Source organism: Lutra lutra, chromosome 4 (genome assembly GCF_902655055.1).
Source record: "Lutra lutra chromosome 4, mLutLut1.2, whole genome shotgun sequence".
In the NCBI taxonomy this organism is placed as follows: Eukaryota; Metazoa; Chordata; class Mammalia; order Carnivora; family Mustelidae; genus Lutra; species Lutra lutra.
Genome location: NC_062281.1, coordinates 9,768,492 through 9,786,290, shown reverse-complemented (window position 1 = coordinate 9,786,290; position 17,799 = coordinate 9,768,492). Strand labels below are relative to the sequence as shown.

General features: G+C 45.6%; 1 protein-coding gene across 1 annotated transcript in view; it reads right to left on the bottom strand.

Annotated features, from left to right (window-relative positions):
• The window catches only part of KCNQ3 (potassium voltage-gated channel subfamily Q member 3), a 293,908-nt gene that overhangs the window by 50,204 nt on the left and 225,905 nt on the right, over nucleotides 1-17,799 (bottom strand). The window contains exons 2-3 of the mRNA XM_047728260.1: nucleotides 3,567-3,657; nucleotides 2,093-2,219 (exon numbers count right to left, since the gene is read on the bottom strand). Of these exons, the coding sequence (XP_047584216.1) occupies nucleotides 2,093-2,219; nucleotides 3,567-3,657 (218 nt within the window). The remainder of the gene's footprint in view (nucleotides 1-2,092; nucleotides 2,220-3,566; nucleotides 3,658-17,799) is intronic.

The following is a 17,799-nucleotide window of genomic DNA, read 5'->3' as shown; positions in this document are numbered from 1 at the left end:
CCCCTTTTGGAACAGTGGAGACTGTTCCATGGGCAATGCTCTCTTCCTGGAAGGGTTCAGGCTCCATACAATACTAGGATGTTCTCAAACTGGGTGAGAACCTCTGAATTTGGGTATAAAGTCACCTCCCCCACTCCCCCTCAACACATGCACAGGACTTCTGGTCAGCACTGGATAGGACTCTCCAAAGGAGAAAATGAAGTCCACTTAACACCTTGCAAAAGACTCTAAAGGAAGGCAGAAGAAGGGAAGGCAAACTGGGGTTGCTATGGGTTGAATGTTTGTGTCCTCCCAATTCAGCTGCTGAGATCCTGGCCCCCAGTGGGACGGGCTTAGGAGGCAGGGCTTGTGGGGGGCGGTGAGGTCATGAGGGTGGAGCCCTCACAAAAGGGATCAGGTCCCTGATGACAGTTTTCCTGAGGCCACAGCAAGGAGATCAAGAAGTGGGCAGTCTGTGACCCAGAAGAGGGACTCGACCAGAGCCTGGCACGCTGATCTTGGACTTCCGGCCTCTGGAACTGTGAGAAATACATTTGTCTGGTTCATAAGGTGGCAGTCGTGGCATTGTTAGAGTTGCCAGAATGGACTGAGATAGGAGCAGACAGGGAAGGAGGACAAAAAAGGAGAAGGTTGAAAAACATGAAAAAAAAATCATTAACTACAAAGTCCTCCAAAACTGTGTGCACGTCTATGCACACCCACGCCCACATAGACTCTCTTTGCATTAAACGTTGTGTGATACACAAAACCCTCGGGGGTCCAGCCTCAGCAGCAGATGGGAAGAAGGAAGAGGGGGTTCAACCAGCAGTCAGGGGGTATAGTCACCGTGCCAGGCAACCTGCAAGTAAGGCAGGCCCCCCTGGCTGCCCAGAGAGAAGTGTGGCACTTAGGACAGGGGAGGGCTCCTGCTCTCTTTCTGGAGCAGGAAGCATGGAGGGCTGGCCATCATGACCAAAAGGCCATGTTCAGTCCTGGGGGGTCACTTTTTAAAAGGCAAGTGAGCATGCTTGGAGAAGAGGGAGGACGATGCTGAGAACACGGTACGAGGTACAGCCGAAGCCACTAAGCGCACTTTTCCACTGCCACAGTGGAGAGGAGGAACAGAATTACTGAACTCAAGTATCTGAAGAGAGTAAGAATACTGCAGATGGAATAAATATGGGGGACGTAGTGAGCGCCCTGGGATTGGAGGTATGCAAGCAGGTGACCACTTGCTGCTGTGAAGAGGATGGGAGCATCAGATGGGACGGCATGTTGGACTAAGTACCTTTGGAGGGTCTTTCAAGGTCCTGTGATCCTGTAAGTTTAACCATCATGAGGAATTTGAGGTTCCAATTCCTCCCTGTCACTGCCACTCTCCGATTTTAGTGGGATCTTCAGATGGAAACATGCATTCATGCTGCACCAACAGGGGTAAGTAAAAGGGTCCACCTTCTCTACTATCAAATGCCTGCACCCAGAGGCAAAGGTGTCGGTGATGTCTTCCCAAAGCAGCTTCAGGGTCAAGACCCAGCAACATGGTAGGGAGGGAGGGTACAGGTGCTAGATTCTTCCAGACCTTGGTGTTAGGGTGGAATCTGCTGCTTCCTACCCGTGTGACTAGAAAATGACTCAGCACCACGAGCCTCGGTGTTCTCCTCGGTAAAATGGGCACAATGTGGGTCCATAGACCCAATTCTCAACCAGCAGTGGTGTCACTCCTCCCACACCCACAACCACCAGTCTTGGGAGTATACAGGTGATTTTGGTTGTCACGATGCTGGGAGGCTACCAGTCTAGGGACTGGGGGGTGCTCAGCATCCTATAATGAGTGGCGCCTTCACAGCCCAAATGCCAGGAGTGCCCCCCACCACTCTCATCAAGGATCATGGCCCTGTAAAGCCATGAGGAGGGCAAGCCACGGAAGAAGGAATTCTGTGTCTGGAACACTGGAGCAGCTCCTCCTCATTGAGGGAGGGTCAGAGGCTGCACAGGTTTCCATTACAACACATGGTTTCCCAGAAGGACAGAAGCTGCTGAAAATCTCAGGGAAATGGTGCACCAGAAGCAGGGGGACGGGGGCACCCCCTGACTCGGGTCAGGGCTTACCTACCGAGCATACACAGGGGCTTCCTGGCAAACTTCAGCCTTCCCCGCCAGCCTTTGTAGCGGCAGCAACACCCGGCAGCCCAGATCCTCAAAGCAAACTCGGCTCCAAAGATGAAAATAGCAAATGTTTCCTGCATTAAGAACATATGGAGAGACACAGATCAACCAAGACCCAGTTGTCTGGGACTAGTGATTTCTGCTCTGAGGTTTTGAAGAGTGGGATTTCTGTTGTTGTTTTGGTGGCGGAGGGGGAAGGAGAACACGTTATCACCTCCATGCAGTTTTGGACAGCTCCAGTGTCCGTGTGGATGTGCTAACTGTCCCTAACATCAGCTTTGCAAAGGGATTCTTTGTTTTTTCTGTTTCGGTTTCAATGGATCATTTCTTAAAATTCTGTTTTCATGTATGAAAAGTCAAAGTCTCTAAGTGAGTTAAATGGAAAAGAGAAAGACCAATGAAACACAGTCTGCTAGTCCTACCCAGTGCCTGGCCCTGGCTATTGCTACTTATGGTCAACATTTACTAAGCATGGCTCCTGGGCCAGGCACCACCTCAAGTGTTTTATAATATTATTCTCATTCTATGTTTTGAGAAACCAAGGCAAGGAGTAGTTACACAAGTCTCTCCAGACTAGGACGTGGTGAAGAGGGACTCCCAGGCTGATAATCAGGCTCAGAGCACCACGCTGTGCTGTCTCCCTGGACCTTGGATCTCTTCCTTCCCTCCTGCCTCTCTTTTCTTGTTGGTCAGACACAGACACCTTTGTCCCCCTCTTTGGTGACCTCCTGGGACCCTTGGAGAGTTGCTGCTCCATGATAATCCCTGAAACCTAGTTCCTGGAGCTGGATGGCTTCTCGGGATTCACCTGCTCAGGTCTTAACGTGAGACTGTATGAATTGAAAACACCTGACTTCAGAAGGAACCCCCTGCATCTGGCATCACAGACAGCATGCTCAGTGCAAGGTGAAGATCCTGCTATTTTGTAGACCCTAATCAGGAGCTGGCATCCCTTCCCTGTGTAGATGGGTGAACAGAGAGATAAACCAGGCAGAGGCCTCAGGAGTGAGGACGAGTTTTAATGTACAAATAGGATTTGGTACTTGGCCTTGAAGGGAGTCAGAGATCCTCAGGGTTTAGGGAGAAAAAGCAGAGGCAGGTTTCAGAACAGAGCATGACTCTGTGTTAACTTTCAGAGGACTGGGAAGCTGCCTTTATCATATAACTAACGTAAGGGTTTTCGCTTTGACCTTGTTGGTGCCCTCTTGTCCTTAGTCTAGAATAAAAAATACCATTCCCTTCCACGGCGCCCATGAAGACCTGCCCAACTGACCCAGGCATTGGTTTCTCCTGGGACTGGGCTTGGCCCGGAAGCCAAAACCAGTTGTGCCCAAGGGCAGCCTCCTTGTTCTCAACTGCAGAAGTCCAACCAGAGGCATCGATCCTGGAAGCACACTGTGAGGGGAGGTGCAAAATCTCACCAGTAACAGCAGCCAGTCTCCCGAAACGGTCTCGTACTCCCTGAATGTGGTCAGCACGGCCAGAATCAAGCATCCCAGGACAATGAGGAACCTGGAGGGGAGGAAGGAGGAAGCACCTAGTACCGACTAGCTCCAGAGGACGGCATCAACCATGGTGAAGCAACAACTTCCCTGAGACACTGGCATGTGCTTGACCCATTATCCCACGTAACCTCCCCACAAACCGATGAGGCAGGTAGGGATTATTATTCCAGCTAAAGAAAAGAGACCCGAGGAAAGGTAAGCAATGTGCACACTTTCGCTTTAACAGCTGATTAGTGGACTCAGCTGGGGGCTACAGCCATCTTCCAGACCAAAAGTTCCCACAAGCTTTGGTAAAGCAACAGGAATATAAATGAATGAATGGTGCGTCCCGCACATATAGAACAATGGTTTTCAAACATGCGAAACAGTCTCAGTACAAACAAATGACAAGTTCGTTTGAAAGATCGATAAATTCAGCAAAAACCTCTGTCTCCATGGCTTAGTATTATTCTTTTTGCAGTCCCCAGTTAATAAAGGAAATGACCTCTTTCATCTGGGGCCCTTCAGAATTGTTTTTGAAATTACAAAGTGGTCTTCATACTAGAAAGAACAGGACCCGCCATAGAGAAGGATGCAGCCTGCAGCACCTGGAGAAGTCACAGAAGTGTCTTCTGGTTCATGCCCCTGTCTCAGGCAGGAGCAAACTGCATACAGTCCTTTGAGATGATTATCTACATAAATTCAGTTGGCGGGAGGATGGGGGGAGGGAGAGCTTGTAGTGTGTGTATGTTCGTGTGTGTGCATGCCTCAGGATATCAGCAAAGAGGAATGGCTCTCCCTCCTTCCTGGTGGAAAGTCTCTGGTGAAATGCTTAGCACCAGGCTCCCTAGGGCCCATGGGTGAGGCTTGGTACCACATACTCCAGGTTCTTCTGCTCTGTGTGATCTGGCTCTCCACCCTGCTGGGTTCCAGCCCACGTGCTGTGGGCTTGCTTATGTAAGTGGGGTCATGCTGGTGCATTCATTTACTCACTCACTCATTCATTTCTTCAATATTTATATGGCAGGCATGGGGGAAAGAGAGCTGGAATTTCATGATGAATATGCTGGATCTGCCGTCATGAACTCACAGTTTGACCAAAGAGAAAACTATCTCATGCCATCACGGTAAGACCCACAAGGTAAGGTTTGGAAACATCTGCTCCTGGTCTTGGCTGAGGATGCAAGTCCTGGCTCTGACTCTAGGTGGTCCTGATCACGTCTTCTGATCAATAAGCCTTCTGATCTGCAGAACTGAATCTATATTCCCAACCTTACCTAGGGATCTATGCCAGATTTTACGCTCCCTCCTATATTTGGCCATTTTACTTCAATTTATGGCTCCAAACCCATGCTTAGAATATGCTACCCCGAATCTCAGGTCTTCTCTGGTGATGATGATGGTGGTAGTGGTGACAGTGGGGGTGGTAACATCAACTCCCACCTCACCCGTTAGTGAGCGCCTACCCCTTGTCACTCTACATCTATCAGGTCATCCTTACAACTACCCGCCCCCCGCCTCAGATAGACATGAACTCCCATTTCAGAGATGGAGAAATTCATCAGAAGGATTCATTTCCATCTGGATAATTGTGTTGTCAGTTAAAAAGACCACAGGACTGTGGAGTCCAGAGACACAGGCTCAAAGGGAGTACTTTCTATGTGGGCTTGAATAGCTCATTGACGTTGGGAATCTCAGTGATCACATTCATAGAATGGGAATAATGGTTCCACCTGGAGATCATGGCTGTTGTGAGGACCACAGGAGACAATGGATGGGGAGTGGTTTGGTCAACCACACAGGATCATGCAAATGAAGCTGGTGCTTTCCCATTCACACACTCATCACTGACTGGTTCCCCCGCAGGCCTTGGGGAACGGGCTCCTAGATGATTCTGCAAATCCAAATCTAGGTCTGTCAAGACTTCATTTTATTCATTCATAGGCTCTGGAAATAAGCCCTAGATTAGAATCCCCTTCCTTCTCCTATGCTGTGTCATCTTGGGCAAGTTACACAAACTCTTGGTGTCTTGGCTTCCTTATCTAGAAAACGAACTTAATAAAAGTGCACACATCCTCCATTATTCAATGATATAATCTGTGTCAGGTGCCTAGAAGAATGCCCTCACAACCTGCTAGCTATTATTTTATTCTGATTTATTATCAATCATGTCCCAGGCATAGCACTGGTTTTAAGGATACAAATATGAATAAAACCTAGCCCTCATTTCCAAAGACCTCCTAGTGCAGTGCAGGAAACACAGGACAGATCATTACAGAGGTTATGATCTGAGTGTTCACCACATGCTTTCAGAGTACAAGACTGAAAACCTCCAAGAGACCAAGGGGTTGGATGTGTATTTGAGGCTTAGCTAGAGTTGACTGCCATGTCTCAGTTTATCCAGGACAGTCCCCAATTTATGCGTGATGACCTGGAACATCATGAATGACATGTTCATAGGCAGAGTGCGAAATTTTATGGACACAGAACCCAATTCAGTCATCTCCTTTAGTAAGGGATGTGGGCCTTTGATCTGGACTTACTGTCCTCACAGCCTTGCCTTCTGCTGCTTCCAGACATCCAGCCCAGCCATCCTGAATGAGAGCATTTCCTCCAACTCTCTGAGCCTATTTGTGCCTGTCTCGATGCTCTTCTCTGCCCACTCCTCCCAACCTCTCCCGCAACCCCACATTCTCCTTAACAGCCTTAATATTCTGCCTTAACAGCACCAGTCATGCTTTGCCTCCACAGACTTCCATGACCTCAGCTGCTCTTTGCATGTTCTCCAGTGTGACCTCTCCCCTGGAGTCACAGAGCATCCCACTGCATTTCTATCCCAGTACTGACCATAACCCATTATCACTTTGTAATCATTTGCTTGCATTGTGTATTAATTAAAATATACTGTCTTAACTGTGCTGTGGACTGGCTGAGTTTGAGGTTCAGATGGAAGTATCCAGAAGGTTTATAAAAATTCAAGTCTACAGCTTAGGGAAGAGGGTGGGGCTGGAGATCTAAGTTCCTTTCAGCTCTTACAGTCTGTGATTTTAGAGCCAGCAAAGGAAATCATGAAATGCAGTTGGAGCCCAATTCCCAGCGGCAGAAAGTGCAGAACCAGGCTTCAGCCAGCAGGGAGCAGCAAGTGCCTGGCAGAGTTTGGCATTTTCTCACACCTCAAGAAATTCAAACACCTGCAACCTTGGGGAATTTACTTTCTGAAACTGGAAAACAACCATTAATTGATAAAGCTAAGAGAATCAAGAAGCCCTCCTTAATCAGGAAGGAGGAAAATGCTCTTTGGTCCTTCACAGTTTTCAATTTACTCTTAAGAGAGGCACTGGATCTCAGACACACCTACCAAATGACCAGTCTCACCATGGAAGCCAGATGTGTGTGGGAGACAAGGTCTTCCCTCTTCCTACCATTTTGGCTCTCTCACTCCCCCGTGCTTCACCAACGACTCTTCTACTTCCTCTGTCACTTTCTTAAAGTCTTTAATTTTAATTCCAGCGCCATTAACATACAGTGTGATGTTAACTTCAGGTGTACAATACGGTGATTCAACTTCCATGCATCACCCTGTGGTCATCACAGACGACGCATTCCTAATCCCCATCCGCTATTTCCCCGTCCCCCCACCCACCTCCTCTTGGAGACCCGTCAGTCTGTCCTCTAGAATTTAGAGTCTGCACTTTTGTTGTTGTTGTTGTTATTGTTCTCTTTCTTTTATTCCCTTTGTATCATTTCTTAAATTCCACATAGGAGTGAAATCATACAGTATTTGTCTTTCTCTGCCTGATTTATTTCACTTAACATTATACTCTCTAGCTCCACCCACGTCGTTGCAAATGACAAGATTTCATTCTTTTTATGGCTGAGTAATATTCCATTGTATATACACTCCACATCTTCTTTATTCATCTGTCAATGGACATGGGCTGTTGCCATAGTTTGGCTATTGTACATAATGCTGCAATACACATAGGGGTGTATATTTGAATTAGTGTTTTTGTATTCTTTGGGCAAATCCCCAACGGTGTGATTGCTGGGCCATAGCTTTATTTTTAACATCTTGAGGAAACTCCACAGTTTTCCAGAGTGGCTGTACCAGCTGGCATTCCCACCAACAGTGCAAGAGGGTTCCCCTTTCTCCGCATCCTTGTCAACAAGTGTTGTTTCTTGTGTAGTTGATTTTGGCCATGTCGCTTTGATTCCTGCTCTGCAGCTGTCCCTGTCTCTGTCTCCTACACCCAACTTTCCCTGACTCTCTTTCCCCTCTCCCTCTGCTCCTTACCCACACTCATCCTCCTCCTAGCACCTGCAGGATGGGTCAAGGTTTGTGGTGGAAATAAGTCTGGGGGAGAACCAAAAGCTGTCCTCCAGTCTGAGGGATCCTGGCTGTCTTGGCGAACGAGGCTAGTCGGGGTCAAGGGTCTCAGACATGCCCTTAAATCACACACCACCTCCTACCTGTACCCTCTGAATCTTATCACCCTCCCCTGCCAGGGTCATGGAGGGTAGGAGGGGAGGTTGCTTTGCAGCTGTACTTGGAGTCTCAAGTGTAAGTTCCAAGCCATTGACACCCTATCTCTGCTGGGCCACAGCTCTGCACAGCAGCACCTGGGATTCCCGCACCTTCTTCTCAGCCAGCCCTGGACTCCCTTAAAGGAACAAGCTTAACCTGCTAGGAATGAGGGCCTAACAGCAAGGATTACCTCCCAGCTTCCCTTGAGGTGGGACAAACAGGGTGAAAACTACAATTTATCTAATCATTTGTGCATCATTTTCTCTTGTGCTCCTGTGAGGTGGGGTTTCTGTCATCATTATATTTGCACCCCACTTTACAGATGAGGAACCAAGCCTCCAGGCTCAGGTGCTAGGGTCACAACAGGAGTAGGGGCAGCACTGGGAGTGGCCATGGGGCCTGCAGGGAGATGCTGTGGGAACAGACAGGGCACAGCCAGCCAGAGACCAAGAAGGGGCTGCTGGCTCACAGTTCAGCCATGGGAGGACAAGCGCAACAGAGCAGGTATTTCTGATGCCACCGTAAGACTTGATCCTCAGTCAGCATTCTTGGTTCTTGCCCTTGGGCAGAATATACAATCCCTCAGACTACATCAGAATCCTACTGACCCTCAACCAAAATTCCCCAAAGGTAAAGCACCCACTGTGTGCAGAGATTTCCTTATTCTCTATGAGTCAGTCCAACAGCCTCTTTGAATCACAGTGACTACTATCTTGCTGGTAGATTCTGTGTCTTGCTGGCTTTGATGACACAAGCTGACATGGAGGAAAGGCCCATGTGGAAGTGAAGGTGGCCTTCAGCCACTGGCCAGAGAAGAATGGAGACCCTCAGTCCAACAGCCCCCAAGGAGCTGAATTCTCCCAGTTCCCACAGAAAGGGGCTTGGAACAGGATCCTTCACCAGTCAGACCTTCACATGGGACCTCAGCGCTGGCTGACAATTTCATCGTGTGGTCTTTGTGAGAAACTCCAAGCGGAAGTCTCAGGTCTTGGCTCCTGCCTCACGGAAACTGAGATGATAGATGTGTGTTGTGTTAAGCTGCTAAATTTTGTGGTAGTTTGTTATGCAGGAATAATGGTGAGACAGGATCCGAATCTTGGCTCACCACCCATAAACTAGATGACTTTGGATAGGTTTGTTTTTCAGAGCCTCAGTTTCTCAACTATAATGCTGGAGTGACAATGCAAGGGTTTTTTGTTATCTTATCCTTTATCCCAGCCTCTAGGGTTAAGAGAGATTGCACAGGGCAGCAAAAATCCCCATAACCAAAACCCATTTCTGTAATGAAGTCTCCATGCAAACATCCTTGATGATTTCACAACAGCCTATATCCTGGGTGAGCATGGCTGTGTGGGTCCATCCCTGCCTCCCCATCAGGTACAGCATCCAGCAGTACAATGTGAACCGTTTGCACAGTGAAAAGGCAAAACTTACAAAAAATGCAAGATTTCATGAAGTTGATGGACATGATGATGGAGAGATGTTCTAAATATGGCAAAGCCATTAACAAGTGACAATCCTACTCCAACAATGAAAGTCAAATCGATACTTCAAAGGATGAAAAATCTCATACAATCCTTCCCCCCAAATGTTGAGGAGAAAAAATGTGAAGTCATATTGTATTGTATCATTGGGGCATGGAAAATATACCCTCAAATTAACACTCAATTCAGTCTTTATTCATTCTAAAAATTAGAACATAGTTGAAATTATAACTTCTATTTTGTTAATTGTGAGATACAATAAACACTTTTTTGTATTTTAATTATATTTTTTGTGATAAAGTACTAACAAGATATTTTCTTCGGTGTTTGGTATTAGGTTTGGTTCCATTTCCAGCAAATTTTCTTTAAGTAGATTTTCACCGATTCCCATTAACTGCAGGATAAAGAGACTCTAAATCTGCCTCATGGGATGGTCATGGGGGTTAGAGGAGAATCACGTCATGTGAAACACCTAGAATTCAGGCAAACATCAGGCATTCAGCAGGTGCCACTTTCTTACCCACCTTTCTCCTCTTATGCTCACCGAAATGAGTTGAAAAACTGACATTAATAATAGATAGGGGGAAAAAAAACACTTTGTCTTCAAAAACTTCCATGTTCTTGAAATGAGGCAAGGATATCATAAATAAATAACCACACACAAATCTGTATCTGTATCTGTCTATACCCTTTCCACACCACCTATAGATCCGCACGTGTGTAACATAGTAGATGCGGTTTTGACCATTTAAACCAGAAGTTAGCAAACTATGGCCCTCAGGCCAAACCCAGCCAGCTGCCCTTTTTTGTAAATAATTTTTTTTATGCCATAGCTACAGTTATTTGTTTTTATGTGTGTGGTTGCTTCTGTAGTGAAGGAGTGCAGGAGAGGCTATCTGGCCCACAAGCCTAAAATACTCACTATCGGGCCCTTTAAGAGAAAGTTTTCCAACTCTTGACCTACACTACGGGCCAAGGTCAATTTAACTCCATCAGGATCACCTGAAGATAAATTCCACATCTAATGCAGGGCAGAAAAAATATTTTAAAACTTAAAAAGGATTTAATCTTAAAAACACATTTGTTGATACCAGATTATTTAGCATGATTGGAGGAGTACAATAGGAATACATGCAGGTTTATGGAGAAAAGAAATAAAAATTTAGGGAAAACAATACAAATTATGAGTAAAAACTCATATAGGGCCACTGTTTGAGCTTCATTAGTTTCTTGATGAATCTGCCTCTAGAAACATCTATGTAAGTTTTGTGGTATGCTACATATGTTTCTTCTTGAATGTCCCTCTTACTAATTATTTTTTAAGATTTATTCATTTATTTGGGAGAGAGAGAAGGAGGGAGCATGTATGCAGGAGGGGTCTGGGGAAGGAGAAGGACAAACAGACTCTGAGCTGAGTGTGGAGCCTGATGTGGGGCTCGATCCCACGAGATCCCACTGAGATCCCACTGAGATCATGACCTGAGCCAAAACCAAGAGTTGAATGCTTAACCGTCTGGAGCCACCCGGGTGGCCCATATTAGTGGTTTTTAAACAAGGCACAACCATGTTTGAACTCACTGTTGCTGCCCTAGGAGCATTTCTCTGGATGGTACTAACTGCATGACTCTGGGCTGCAGGGCAAACTTCTCCATGACCTGACCAAATATCATGGGCACTTCCTTTCAGGGAACAGACTGGTGGAGACAGACATGTGGTAAGGGTCTTGAGTTTCCCTTACCGCTGGGATTCCGGCTCTTCATCTGCAGAGTGGGAAGGAAGTGCCAGCTACCTACGAGGGTTCAATGATATAACAGGTATAAAACGCTGAAAGGTAGGCAGTGGACACTCAGTAATTAACAGTTTCCTTCCAATTTGCCCATTTACCAAATCTTTATAATTGGGAGCATACATTTGGGAATCAGGCATGGAATAAATTTAAATTTTGACTGCACTATTTATCTCCCTGTGACATTGGTAAGTAACTTAATCTGTCTGGCCCTCCAATCCCTTGAATTCATTATGGGGATAATTATTCAACCTCACAGAGTTGCTGGGAGAACTCGAGTGCCTCACTTTCTCCATCTGTAAAATGGGATAATGAACTGTTAGGCCTTGCTTAATAAATGTTAGCAATTATTATTAATATGATTGTTATTATCTACTATTCTGTAAAACACGAAGCCTGAGGAATTTGTAAGTTCTCAACGGGAAGAAACTGTCATTAATACAATACATTTGGAATTTATCAGACACATGTCATCTTCGGGTAACTACTAAGTGACACTATTAATTGTAAGACGCATAATTGTATAAACTACTAAAAAAAGGAAGTTGCCAAATAAATTATTATGACAGTCACTGGTTGTATTTCCTATCTTCATTTCAGAGATGTTAAAATGGGGGAAAATATGCACTCAGAATTGATGAAACAGAGGTAGGTAACATCGCCTTATAACCAAGTCCTCGGAAACACTTTGACCGGATAAGGTGTTAACGCATGACTCAGGTGTGTCAGAGGGACTGGAGGTAGATCCGCTGTCCCCAGCTCTAGCAGGGCACACCAATTAAACTCTGCGTCCACGGTTTATTTGGTCCAAGCCCTCCTACTTTTATCGGCACTGTTATAACTCTGAGTTTGTCTGACTCTCCACACGTTTCGCTGGAAATAAAGCTCCCATATTTTCATGGAACGAGACTTTCTGGGGCTCACCTAAGCTAGCACAGGATGGAGTCAGGAGCTGAGATTTGGGAATCCCATTTGTGTTCTGAAGTCTGGCAGGCTTTACTCTTTTTTTGGACTTGACCCTAACAGGCACCCCTGCTTATAATGACCTGGGTTTCCATCTGGATTTTCCCTGTCAACTGCAGAACTTTCAGCAAGATGCTCTGTCTTTCTGAGCCACAGCTCTTTTACTTGCTGATATAGAAATAAGGATGTAAAGGACTTCCCATAGAGCTGTGATGAGTACTCACTGGGGTAAGGTGTGCTGGTGTCCAGTGGCCCTGCAGCCAGAGTGCAAATTGCCCTTTGGAGCCCTCCAGCCTGTGCAGGTATATCGAACCCTTCAGCCATTTATGTCCTTCCTTCCTCTGATATACTATCAGACATCTGGTCTACTTCCCTGTCTCTATGACCAATGCCCTTGTCAAGCCACATCTTTTTTTCCTCTGATCACTCTGGCAGTTTCCTGACACCTTCCTATGACCCTTCACTGCTTCCCCTCCAATCCAGCACTATCCTTCCCAGCCTCATTGCCATCCCTCCCCACCCTCCTCCATACACAGAGTGTCTTGTGTCCTCTGAACAGCGTGGTTCATTAGAAAGAGAAGGGTCTTAGGAGGTAGGCCCGTCTGGGTTTGGATTCTGGACATTTCCAGCCATGTGCACTTGGTCACATTGTCTTGCCTTTGAAAACCTCAGCCTCCTTATTTATACAACGAGGCTAATAAAATGCCAGTGTGAACCTGTGGCAGGGCACTGTGATCCCCGTGCAGGTGAATGAAGAGTGAACACCAGTGAACATCAGTCACTTGCAGACCCCTTCCCAGCATTCCTAGTGTCTGAAATGCAGACCCCACTAATTTTCTCTGCCAGCTTTCAACCACACTGATCGGATTCTATCATCTTATAGAGCTTTCCTGCATGCACAGTGCATCCCCAGGAAAAAAAAAAAATTCAGCGTTTCTTTTATGACCATTTAGGAAAGCAGATCCCAGAATGCTGGCAAAAATGCTAAGCTACATTTCCACTCAGGCCACTTTACCAGGACCATTTTTATTGACTTTTTCATAATTTCTTCAAGACCTCATCACAGGATGCATAGTATGGGAGAGCTGGGTGGGGCTGGGTGGTGCTCACAGCCAAAAGAGTTAAAAGTAAACCTTGAGAAATCAGAAGAGAAACAGCAGGGGATTACTTTGCTTTGTTGCAGGAGTTTGCATGACATTATAGGGTGGGAAAAACAAAGGCATGATTAAAAATACATAAGCCTCAACTAAAAGTCCAATCAACTTTGTGAACAAAGCAGTCTTTGTTTCACACTGTAGGTGGTATTTTTGAGGTCTGAATCCATCCTTCCAGAGACATCCAAGCTGCCACAGGAATGATATTGAACAACTTCAAGAGGATGTTTAATTTAACAAACACCTGCAGAGCACTTACTATGCTGTGATACTGTGATTGAGGAAAAAAGTACACGTGGTCTTCGTCCTAGTTTCTGACACACAGCTCCTAAACCCTTTTTAATATCCTAAGTGATGAGAGCAATCAAGGTGTCTTTTGCTATGTGAATGAGGTGACTTTTGGACCCATCTGTGGATGGGGGCTGGTGGCCAGGAGAATGAACTCTGTGGTTAAAGGGATGGAACTTTCGGTCCCTACACCCAGCCTCTGGGTAGAGCAAAAGGGATGGAAATTGAGTTCAATTACCAATGATCAATGATTTAATCAATCATGCCTGTATAAAGAAGTCTCCATAACAGCCCCAAAGGACTAGTTCAGAGAGCATCTGAGTTGGCCAACATGGGAGGAGCAGAGTACCTGGAGAAGGAATAGAAACTCTGTGGCTTTCCCATACCTTACGCTGTGCATCTCTTTCTTAGGGCTGTTCCTAAATTTTATCCCCATATAATAAGTTGGTAATCTAGTCAAATGTTTCTATTTCATATGAGCTGATCTGGAAAATTTATGGAACCCAAAGAGTAGGTCATTGGAATCTCTGATCTATTATAGCCTTGAGCAGAGGTCACAACCTGGGTTTTTGACTGGTGCCTAAAATGGGCAGGGGGGGTAGTCATGTAGAACTGAGCTCTTCAACTATGGAATCTGATGCTATCTTCAGGTAGATGGTGTCTGAATTAAGTTAAATTGTAGGACACCGGCTGGTGTCAGAGAGTTGCTTGGTACTGTGAGGACCTTCCCGTCCCTGAACCATGAAATGGAATGGGGTGCAGAACTCTTGTATGTGCATTTCTGAAGCGCCTATATGTATGAAACACCAAAGGCAGTTATGCGGAGAGCATGTACTTGACCATCAGAGACTGCCTGCAATCCCCAGCCCTTCCACTTCAAGTTTTTGGGAACCAGGCAAAGTTATTTCATTCCTCTTAGCTCCCACATTTGTGCATTGGTAACACCAATGTCTACCTTGTAGGGTTGCAGCACAGACTGATGATGAAGGCTGCAAAGTTCCTGGATGCACGCTCTGGTAGGTGGGAGGTTCCGTGTGGCTCAGTGGTAATGTGGTAGTGGGCACTGCAGTGCCCACTGTAGTGACTGCAGGTAGTGGGCACAGCATCTGCTTCCAGAGAGGCCAGAGCAGAAACTGTCTAGAGTAGCTTTACCTATAGATGTTGCAGGTGCAGCGTCACTATCTGGGTGACAGCGTCACTGTCTCTCACCCAGAGGGCTGGGAAGGTCCCGTAGATGCTCTCCAGCTGCCCTCCCTCAAGCCTGCCTAGAGAGGGCCTTTGGTCTATGAGGGTGGTAGGGGAGAAGGTGATGGAGGAATGGCAAACTGGCTGTGTAGTTCCCCTATCACCCTCCTTCTTTCCAGAAGGAGAGGGGCAGATCTGTCCTAGGTTCACAGCAGATGCCAGCATTGTTTCTCCAGTCCTGTCTCATGTGTCTTCTGTCTGGGCATAAGGACCTCCTGACAAGACTTGGAGTGTGTAGTCCAGAGTCTAGAGTCCAGATTGTGTGCTCTAGAGCACCTCTTTCCTTTCTGGTCACCTCTGTTCCCAGGGGCTTCCAGCCCTCCATCAACATCAGATAACTTTTTCTTATGCATTTCTTATGGCAGGTGCAAAGGGTTCCAGCCTCTCATCAGTTTCTGGTCACCTTGTGTACAATCAGATCGCTCCATCCTGAACATTTCTAGTCCTCTTGAGTTTAAAAGACTCAATTCACAAAAGACATTCTGAAGCGAACAATGCGAATTGAAATAAAAGAATCATCATATTTCATTCTAAGCCTAACAAATCAACTCTTCTCTTCTCCCACCTCCCTGCTGTCCCCTTTCCAGCCCAAGGACACAGGCATATACAATTTTTACATATTGGTTTGTCACAACATTATGTTCTACATTTTATCTTATTAAAGCATAAATATTCTTCCACTTATCTATAAAATATTCAGAACAATCATGTTTAATGAAAGAGCAGCATTCAATGACATCAGTGCACTGATATATATATATATAACTAGTCTCTTATTGCTAAATATTTAGGTGTATATTGGTTCCAGTTCTGTGTTATTATAAATAGTGCTAGAGTAAATATCTTTGTGCATATAGTTTTTCCTCATTGAGGACCAGTTCCTGAGAATAAATCTTCAGTATATCCGGACTTTGAACATTTGTATGGATTCTTGGTATACTCTGCCAGGCTATTCTAAAAGGATACATGACTTTACACTGTCCCCAGGAACATGTAAGAACCCTATTTTCACCCAGTTTTATTACCATTTTGCTAAAGGACTTACTAGTTTAAGAGGAATAAAATGGTACCTGGGATTTGCATTTTAAAAGCCTTGCACCAAAAGACAGGATACCTCTTCAGGGACCTCCAGCTGAGGGACAGAAGTTTTAGGAGAAAAGGGAGCAAGTTTTCCCAGCAGCTTGGAAATTATCCCAAGTAGTCATTCACTTTCTCCACCTGCGTGCGTGGTGGCCAAATCAGACTCCAGCCTTTTCAACTGCCATTCACATGTAAAAAATGGTGCTCTCAGACCCAACCCCAAAGATGCAAACATCTTATATTTTCTTATCCCATTAGCACCTTCCTACAAATGGCTCCACTGTTTCTTTTGAGAGCCAAACACACGACACAAAGTCAGATCCGGGTTCCATGCTGTTTTCCCCAGCATGACACAGCCCTGATTATTCTAGATCTTTTTTTCCCCCCTCTCCTTTTGGAAATCTCATTAGAATGGAAACACTCAGTAGCTTCAAGTTTCCAAAATGAGAGATTAAAAAGAAGAAGAAGAAGAAGAAGAGCGTGCCCCATGCTAGCATTAGCATGGTGGAGACACATCTGTCTGCCCAGCTGCGCTGTGCAAACAATGGTCATCATGGCTGATTGTTCTAGCAATTTCCTTCCCTCCTTGGACTCTGCATTCATCTTTAAACGTTCCTGGATTTTATATTCGCTCACTCAGTCCTTGATTCAATACATGTTTACTGAGTAATTACTTTGTACCAAGCCCCATGTAAAGGTACAGAGGTAACCCAAGATTCAGGTCTGTCCTCAAGATATTTATGGCATTATAAGGAAACCAATTATTCCAGTGGAAAGTGATCAGCATTCAAGCAGACATGACAGGTGCTACTCTGCAGGGACAGAGGCTTGTCAAAAGCACCCTAATAACTTCTCAGGGGTTATCAGCTATTAGCTTTAATTTCAAAACTGCATAACATTTTGGGGCTTTGAGACCTCCCTTCATCTCACCTATATCTAAAGTCAGTCATTTAGAGGAAAAACAAAAGATCATTCACTAGGCATGGGTGTTCAGAATTATGCCAAGCTTGGATTCACCTGGCTCTACTGTTCCCAGCACTCAGGACCAGTGCCATATTATAAATTGAGGTACAATATTTATCTGGGGGTGCCCTGAGAAAAAGCCACCAGTTGCTATGTTTTTCTATGTACAGAAAGAGAGATGGGAAGGGAAAGGAATACTGGGATCAGGAAATCTCATTTCAAATCTTTGCTGCCAGATACCTGGGAGATCTTAGGCAAGTTGACCCCAAGGCTCAATTTCCTCATCTTCAAAGTGTGTCTAAGTGCTTAGAGCAACTATTAGAGGTAGATTGAGAGAATCAATGAGAGCACGCACACAAAATTCTAGCACAGTGTCTGTTCTGACCTTCAACTTACACTCATTTCAAACCTCTCTCCCCTAAGACACCTTCTGGATCTAGAACAGGTTTGTGATTTCATCTGCATCAGGGTCTAGAAGGTGCAGTAGGTTGTGTTCTGACCTTCAGACTATTGGGGAGGAGGTAGACAAGAGAAAGTATGGCTTAGAACAAGCCCCCGGGGTTCAATTATGGCAGAGTAGTGAGGGGCAGGAAGCAGGCAGGCCATTTCTTGGGGACCATTTACCTGGGTAGGAAGGGGGAACACTTGTGTTTGGGCTACTAGACATACTGAGAATGATGCC